At 43.1% G+C, this 8,915-nt stretch overlaps 1 protein-coding gene and 1 non-coding gene across 2 annotated transcripts; both read left to right on the top strand.

The window, feature by feature from the left end:
- The first annotated feature begins 5,767 nt into the window (after positions 1-5,767).
- Rpl37 (ribosomal protein L37) lies at positions 5,768-7,774 on the top strand. The gene is made up of 4 exons (XM_055601143.1): positions 5,768-5,855; positions 6,392-6,527; positions 6,682-6,766; positions 7,662-7,774. Exons 1-4 carry the CDS (start codon positions 5,853-5,855, stop codon positions 7,729-7,731), a joined length of 294 nt encoding a protein of 97 aa, XP_055457118.1. The 5' UTR covers positions 5,768-5,852; the 3' UTR covers positions 7,732-7,774.
- On the top strand, positions 7,510-7,589 carry LOC129671974 (small nucleolar RNA SNORD72). The gene has a single exon (XR_008719442.1). It is a non-coding gene; the product is annotated as a small nucleolar RNA SNORD72 (small nucleolar RNA).
- Positions 7,775-8,915: the final 1,141 nt, after the last annotated feature.

Here is an 8,915-nt window from a genome sequence, read left to right as displayed (position 1 = left end):
GAAGGCCCTATTGCTGAAGACAACACTAGCTTATGTTATCAAATACAGAAAAGTTGAACTGGCGCCCAACCAGAAGCTTCACCTCTGCTGGCTAGTACTCATGGTACTGGGTGTACTCTGCACACTACCAGAGGTGAAAGGTAATCACCAATCTCATCTAGCTACATAGCCTGTGTCCCACAACAGTAACGTGCCAGAAAGACACACTGGTGCAATAGTGGCACAAATGTTATGGAAGTAACCAATTTCCTGATTGGATTTAAGGCTCACTCCATGAGATGGTACCAGTACCTTACCCTGCTGGGTGGCCAAGAACCTGAAACTACATAGGTCATGGGCTTAGGAGGAAAATATACTCTTATTCTGCTAAAGGATCATAGTAATATAATGACATATTGCTATATACCCATAGATCAGTGCCTGGCTCAACCCACATTAGAGAAACTTCTTGCTGTAGCTGGGAACTAACAGAGACCCACAGCTGGACAATGTGCAGAGATTGAGAGACTTTGGAACACACCATCCTAAATGAGATGGCTTCATCAAACCCCTCCTTTCAAGGCTCAGGGATCTATAAGAAAGAGATGTGTAGAAGTACTTTTGTTCACCTGGTTCAATTGTTGTCTGGGAGGCTGTCTCTGCCTGCTAACCTAGGCCTAGTCCTGGAAGCTTCTAGCCTCTGTACAATCTAACCTAGCCCTGGAATGTTTACAGCCTCTGGGACTTAGTGCTGAATAAGCTACCCTTTTCTTCTTCATATTGAGCTCCGCACTGGCTGGTTCAACTCAGCCATTCTGGCTCAAACTCTTCTCTCAGCTATCTTCAGATCCTATTCTGTCAACTTTTTTTTTTGACATAGTCTTATCCCATGTTTTTTTTTTTTAATTTTTAAATAATTTTATACATTCACTTGTATTCCAGCTGTAGCCCCCCCCCTTTCCCTCCCAACCCTCCTCTCCCTCCCTCATCTCCTCCCTGCCCCCTTCTGAGTCCACTGAGAGGGGGTGTCTTCCTCTCCTTCTGTCTGGCCCTAGCTTATCAGGTATCTTCAGGATGGTTACAATGTCCTTATCTGTGGCCTAGCAAGGCTGCTCCTCCCTCAGCGGGGAGGGGAAGCTCATGAGTTCATGTCCGAAACAATTCTTGTCCTCCTTACTAGGGAACCCACTTGGATACTGAGCTACTATGGGATATGTCTGCTCAGGAGTTGTAGGTTATATCCATGCATGGTCCTTGGTTGGATAAACAGTCTCATAGAAGACCCCTGTGCTCAGATATATTTAGACCTTGTGGGGCTCCCTGTCCCCTCTAGGATATACTAATTCCTCCTTCCTTCATATGATTTCCTACACTCTGCAGAAGGCTTGGTTATGGATCTCAGCCTCTGCTTTTATACACTGCTAGGTAGAGTCTTTCAGGTGCCTTCTGTGGTAGGCTACTAGCCTGTTACTTGTTTACTCCTATTTCCAATGTCCATCCCCTTTGTCTTTCTAGATGAGGATGATCTTCTTACCCCTGGACCTCTTTCTTGTTTATCTTCTTTAGGTGTACATATTTTAGTATGTCTATCCTATCTTATAGGTCTATATAAGTGAGTGTATACCATGTGTGTCTTTCTGCTTTTGGGACACCTCAAAAGCAGATGATTTTTTCTAGATCCTACCATTTGCCTGCAAAATTCATGACTTCCTTGTTTTTAATTGCTGAGTAGTATTCCATTGTGTCTGTCAACTCTTTCTCTGCCTTTTCTGCCACTAAATTAGACACCACTTTCAAACATGGGTGCTTCCTTCTACAAACTAATTTTACCTTCATTGTTTGGGATTAAAGGTGTGTACCACCATGCCTGGATATAAGCTTTTCTTTACCTGAAACTTGCTCTATACCAGGCTGGCCCTGAACAGATATGCCTGCCTCTGTTTCCTGGATTAAAGGAGGATTTGTATTCCAGCTGGATCACACAGCCCTGGAAGATGTTATCTTTTGCCAGAACAGCCATGTTCTGAATTAACATTCCTCTACAGAGGGGGCTGGAGATGTGGCTCAGAAGTTAAGAGCCCTGACTGTTCTTCCAAAGGTCCTGAGTTCAATCCCCAGGTAAACCACACAGTGCCTCACAACTATTTAGTGAAATCTGGTGCCCTCTTCTGGTGTGTAGGCACACATACAGGCAGAGATCTGTTGAGAGAAAGAAGGAAGAAATGCAGAATAAACATTCCTCTACTGGTGCCCTCTTCTGGTGTGTAGGCACACATGCAGGCAGAGTTCTGTGGAAAGAGAAAGAGATAAGAGACAGAAAGACAGAAGGAAAGATTGCAAGTACTAGAGTCTCAGGAAAGATTGCAAGTACTAGAGTCTCACTGAGTATATCAACCACATTTTCCAGGAGGTGACATTTTTTCACTTATTGGTCTTTTGTTTGCTTTGATTTTCATTTTTGTGTTTTTATGGCAGGAGTCAAGGGTGAGATGAGGGTTTTGTTTCTTGTTTGCTTTGTTAAACAAAAAGAAAATAACAAAGTTGGATGGGAGAGTGTTGGGGAAGATATGGGAGAAATGAGGGGAGGAAAAACATAAACAATATTCCATGAAAATATTTTTTTAGCTAAAAAATGTATTTCATCAAAAAAGAAAATGCTGATCTACTGCCAATTGTTGGTGGTCAAAACTTGATTTTCAGCCAGAAGTGGTGGTGTGGCGAACGACTTTAATCCCAGCACCCGGGAGACAGAGTGAGTTCTAGGACAACCAGAGCTGCACAAAGAAACCCTGTCTCTAAAAAGAAAGAAGGAAAGAAGGAAAAAACAAAAACAAAAAGCAACCCTTGATTCTTATTAGGACCATAAATGCAAGATTCAGGATTAACATGGTCTCCATTGCTGCCAAAAAAAGAAAACTGGTAGAGGGTGAGTACCTAAGCTAAAAGTCTTAATCTAAAGCTGGGCATGGTGGCATACTCCTTTAATCCAATGGCTCCAGAAACAGAGGCAGATGGGTCTCTGGGCCCTTCACTAACCCAGTCTACGAAGCAAGTTCCAGGACCTTGTCTCAAAACAAACAGCAGCAACAACAACAACACACACACACACAAAATGGCTCACTCTGTTTCAGAACCTGGCCTAACTGGATGTGGTATCCTGTGTCTGCACTACCTACAAGCACCTGGGAGGCTGAGGCAGGAGGATCACTTGGCCTCAGGAGTTTCAGACCAACCAACCTAGGCAACATAAACCCTATCTTAAAAATAAAAACAGACAAACAAACAAAATAATGTTCAGCTGCTGCTGACCTAAACCCAGCAGTTGGATAAAGGTAGTTGAGAGTAATGGCTGCTCTTCCAGAGTTCCTGAGTTCAATTCCCAGTACCCCACATGGTGGTTCATAACCATCTATAAGGGGATCTGATGCCCTTATAGATATATAGGCATACATGCAAATAGAACACTAATATATATAAATAAGTAAATCTTTGGGGCCCAAAATATGGCTCAGAGGATAAGACACAGGCTGCTCTTCCAGCGGTCCTGAGTTCAATTCCTAACAACCACGTGGTGGCTCACAACCATCTGTAATGAGGTCTGGTGCCCTCTTCTGGTGTTCAGGCACACATGCAGGAAAGAAGAGGAAAGAGGAAAGAGGAAAGAGGAAAGGAAAGGAAAGGAAAAAGGAAAGGAAAGGAAAGGAAAAAGGAAAGGAAAGGAAAAAGGAAAGGAAGAAAGAAAGAGAAAGAAAGAAACCTGGATGAACTCTTTAGGGACTTCTTTGGTCTCTGGAGCATTAATTTCAGGAAAAAACTGATGTGGTTTTTAGCATGCCAAAAAGAACTACCTCACATTAGGGAGAAGAAAAAAGTATTTCACTGTTTGATGTCTTCAGCTCTAGGTTTGTCTTTGGTAAAGACTGAGACAATGCTTCTTCCAGTGGGCTCCTTGGGGAGCCTTTCTACACTAACCTCATTTTTCATAGCCCATGATGTAGACACAATGACTCCGTGACCCCATGCCAAAATAGCTGTTTTAGTGTTCATAACATGTGAATATATTAGCTTACGTGACAAATGATGGTTGCAGATAGCATTAAGGTTTCAGATTAGCTAAACTTGAGATGAACTGGATGTAATTACAAGGGGCCTTAATGGTAGAAGGAAGCAGAAAACAGGAATACAGTGTGAGATAAGTTATTATTGTCTCACAAGACGGAAAACAGGAATTAGACAGACTGCAGCAGCCTGTAGAATGGTGGTTCTCAACCTTGGGTTAGGACCCCCGCCCTTTCACAGGAGTGCCTAAGACCATGGCAAAACAAATATTTACATTATAATTCGTAACAGCAGCAAAAATAGTAACAATGAAAATAATTTTATGGTTGGGGGTCACCACAACAAGAGGAACTGTATTGAAGGGTTGCAGCATTAGGAAGGTTGAGAACCAATGCTACAGAATATGGAAAACAGATGGAGTTTCTGTTGGAAGGGTGAAAGGCAGTCTTGCCAACTGTTAATAGCTTAATTTTTTTTGGAACACTTATCATATTCACCCCTCTTCTTTCTATTTATTTGTTTGTTTGTTTGAGACAGGGTCTCTCTATGTAGCCCTGGTTATCCTGGACTAGCTTTGTCCTGGCCTTGAACTCACAAGGATCCACCTGCCTCTGCCTCCCGAGTGCTGGGATTCAAGGCATGAATCACCACACCTGGTTCCCCTAAAAGATTTTTAAGCATGCAACACAATTTTGTCTGTAGGTACAATACTGCATGTGGAACTTGAGAATGTATTTCCCACAACTCCAAGTTCACACGCAATGACTAAACCTGTGTTGCTTCATGCCACTAAATTTATAGCAGCTTGTCAGTCTCCTGAGACTTACAATTCATTTCACCCATTTAAACGTTTGCTTTCTTTCTCTCGGGTTTGCCCTATCTCCTCCAACCTCCACTTACACTACTTCCAAGTGGAAAGGATTATGCCATTTTCTTTTCTACTTCCTGTCCCTAGAAGAAACTAGTACTATTGTCTAAATGAAGAAAAGGAGCTTCCGATTGCTTCGTGTATACTTTGTTTCGTTGTCAATTAAGATTTGCATGTAATAGACTAGCAAATTCTCACATTTGTTTTAGAAAATATGTAGATGATATTCCTCATGTTTTGTACTGGAAGAGTTTACAGAACACAGATGCACTGGCGTTTATCTCAAGGTCTGGGGTCACTAATTTCGAAACGACCTAGAAAACAGTTTTACGGTAGACTTCCAAACCGTGCTCTAGCAGGAAGGATCAGATTTCCTGAGGCATCGCGCTGGAATCTTGGTATTTAACAAGTTCTGCGCGCGATTCCTTGTGGGACTAAACAATTTGCCTCTGAATTACCACAGCGTGAAAACGAGTCCGCCTGAGGGAGAGGCTAAGCGCCTACCCTGGCGCGGCCACGCCGTGCCTCCGCACCCTCACAAACCCTCGGTAACGACGAGCGAGCGTCCAAACGAAGACGACCCTGGGAAGCTGGCCTTCCCGGATTGGGGTAACAGTCCCAAGGACGCCGCCACGCACAACGTCGGGCTCCCCTCCAGCCCCACGACGGGAATAAACGCCGGGGACAAAGATCTGACCGCCAACGCCGCAGAGGGAAGGAACCACGGCGGAGAAAAGTTCAGCCGCCAGCGCCACCACGCCCCCTACAGTCCTCGGAGCCCAATTGGCTTCCTGTCTCTCCCGCCGCAACCACACTACTTGCACCGGAAGGTTGATAGGGATGCACCGTGCCCGCCGGAAGTAGTTTTCCGGACGGAAGCTGATCCACGGGAAGTAAGTGAAGTGCTTCCTCTTCCGGTCTCTCTGGCCTCGGCGGCAGAAGCAAGATGGTGAGTGTGGTACCTGGCCTGTGTAAATCTCTTTCCATCCTTCTTCCCTGGCCTGTCATTCCCACTGCCTGTGCGTAGCTGGGAAGGTTCCGAGTAAGGGGAACGGCTGGGCGAGAGAACGGCCCGCGGTGGGCCGCGGGAGCCAGAAGAATGGCTGCTCTGGCGGGCCGAGCCACGGTCCTAGCGCCGCTGTAGGGCCGTCTCTAGGGTTTCGGGGAAAACGAGCGCGTTGCTGCCTCCGCACTAGGTGCTAAGCACAGTTATGGGAACGTCTGACTCCCACTGCCAAGAAACGGTGTTCGGAATTTGGTCATTCTTGGCGCTTAAAAATGAACTGACGACCGGGTAGGATATTAGGTAGTGTGAATCACAGGTAGTGATTTTTTTTTTTTTTTTACATGTGTATGAACAATTTAGCCCTTTTTGTCCCATGTAATTGTTACATTTCATCTACAATCGTTTTCCATGAAAATGGCCAAATTACGTCGAGACGTTATCGGATTTCAAAATGGCTCATTTATGCTTTTAATGTGCAGACGAAGGGAACGTCATCCTTTGGGAAGCGTCGCAATAAGACGCACACGTTGTGCCGCCGCTGTGGCTCTAAGGCCTACCACCTTCAGAAGTCGACTTGTGGCAAATGTGGCTACCCTGCCAAGCGCAAGAGAAAGTGTAAGTCATGCAAACATAATGTCTTTGCTTTGAGCTGAATGTAATGTATATACCGGAATTTTGGTGGTTGGCTAAGTGGTTAAAACATCATAATGACACTTTTAAGAAAATGGGTGGATGCTTGGAAAAACCATTTGGAATCATATTTTATTAGATAACTGGAGTGCCAAGGCTAAGAGGCGAAACACTACCGGGACAGGTCGAATGAGGCACCTAAAAATTGTCTATCGCAGATTCAGGTACAGTTTGTTCCAGTATTGTTGGTCCTTGGGGGTGGGATAAGAGTCCTACTGTTGACTTAGAACTTTCCATCCTTGTTAAATAGTAGACATGATACTGTGACATACTTTATTTTTACAATTTTGCCTGGAATACCCAAATTTGTCAAGACATGTCTATGGATGGGGTCTGGAAGGCAGTTAAAAGTGATTTGGACATAAACCTGCTTTGCTTTCATTGATGTGCTGTTCTAGCACTTAAAAAAAAAAAAAAACTAGTCTGAGACAGTCTTGTGGAGATTGAGGGAAGAATAGCTTCTGGCCTCTAGCTATGGTCTACAGTAAGACCTAACTTTTGAGGTCACAAGGCATTTGTGTTTAAGTTTAGTGGAATTGCAGTTTTGTGAGCTTGCTGTGAGGTGGTTTGCTGGTGGCATATTTTAAGCCTGATTTTTCTGTGCTTCATATCATTCGCTTTACAAACAACTAGTTATAGAGTAAAAACGCGTGTTAATTAGAATTTAGACTTAGTTGAGCAGTTTCAAAGGTTCTATTAAACATTTGTTACTAAAGGGTCATACCTAGGACCTGTCCTTTTGTATCATAAGGAATAGCTTTCAAAAAGCTTTATAAAATAGCTTTATAAAAAAAAGCTTTATAAAATAGCTTTCGTTCTTTTGAAAATTGGTGGGAAGATGAGCCCAAAATCTTTGAGGCTTTGTATTAGAATCATTCATTCTAATGTGTATTGATTGGGATAAAATAGCTTATCAGTGATGTTTTAAAAATAAATGTCTGAACATATGAATGCTATATTGATTTCAGCATTTAACTGAGATAAGCTCATTGAGGTCTTAATCAAATTGAAAGTAATGTTTTGATGTTGCTACATTAACTTTTCTTTAACATGGCACAGGCATGGATTCCGTGAAGGAACGACACCTAAACCCAAGAGGGCAGCTGTTGCAGCATCCAGTTCATCTTGAGGATTTCAATCAGTCATAAAATAAATGCTCTGGTTTCAAAGACTGTGTGGTGTACTGAGGTATTTTAATACCAGTTCAGTGTTCAGTAGTGATTGCTTTAGAATCTTAAATTTCTTTTTAGTAGCACATGAGAACTGAGCCTATTAATAAAAGGTTAGTTTCTGTAACTGACGTTGGGGTAGGGAAAGGTCATCTGAGCTTGCCCTAGGTCCATCATGTTTGCTTGGCCCTTGATTTGGAGGTAGGTTGCTGGGAGCCAAAGCTATTTACTGAAGCCAATGCCAAATAGTGAGCAAAGGTCATTTACTGGAGGCCTAAAGCTATTTAGTGAGTTACCTAGGACCCTAAATCAGGGGTGATAGATTTGTGAGGACATCCGTCTGTTAGTTTTAGATCATCTGTGATATATCTTAAGAAAGCATCTTGCAAGTGTAATATTCAAGCCATGAAAGCATTCTTCATATCTCCTGCAGCAGTGATTTAGCCTTCCCCCTTTTCCTGCCTTCTCCCTATATAAGTTGGGTTAAAATTTTCTAATAAATGAGGCTTTGGTCAGACAAACAGACTTGGCCTCCCTCCTTGAGTCTCTGTGTCCTACTCAACTCCCCACCCCCTTACGCACCCATTGAACTCCGTGGGTCAAGACAGTAGGTGAGGAGACAAGTCTTGCTAGGGAAGAGTACAGAAAGGTTTAAGGCTATTTAGGCTGCATTGCTAACCTGTACAACCTAAATTATTAATCCCTGCCCTGCCTGGAGTATCTTAATGTGGTTGCAATATATAAGGGGCTTGAGAAATCCATAAATTTGAGGTTCCTGAGCCAAATCCTCGTGAATAAGGAACCACTCATAATCCCTGCACTTAGTTTCCTTTTGAGCTCTTGATTCACCCTGAAGTTTCAGCTGTTTTGTCTGTTTTTAACATTTACTTGGACAAAGCCAAGCAAGGTGATGCTTGCCTTTATTCCCAGCACTCGGTGTCTGGTGGATCTGAGTTGGAGACCAGCCAGAGTTGTGCTTTTTTTTTTTTTTTTTTTTTTATGCTATTTACTTGTAAGTTGGTAATCTAAATGTTGATCGGGTTTTCTGCCAATGTATCAGTCTGCTATCCCTCAAGCATGCCAAGTTCAAGAGCATGAAATTGCTTTTAACAATTTATAACTTAAGTTTTTGAGGCTCTGTAGA

This window comes from Psammomys obesus, unplaced genomic scaffold (assembly GCF_907164565.1).
Source record: "Psammomys obesus unplaced genomic scaffold, mPsaObe1.curated_primary_1811, whole genome shotgun sequence".
NCBI lineage: Eukaryota > Metazoa > Chordata > Mammalia > Rodentia > Muridae > Psammomys > Psammomys obesus.
Note: the sequence above shows the minus strand (reverse complement) of the source record. Positions and strands in the feature narration are given on the sequence as shown.

Bases quoted from the DNA above. Each gene is read 5' to 3' on its own strand.
- Rpl37 (XM_055601143.1), top strand. The intron at 6,528-6,681 runs GTAAGTCATGCA...ATATTTTATTAG, and splicing joins TGCCAAGCGCAAGAGAAAGT to ATAACTGGAGTGCCAAGGCT. The intron at 6,767-7,661 runs GTACAGTTTGTT...AACATGGCACAG, and splicing joins ATTGTCTATCGCAGATTCAG to GCATGGATTCCGTGAAGGAA.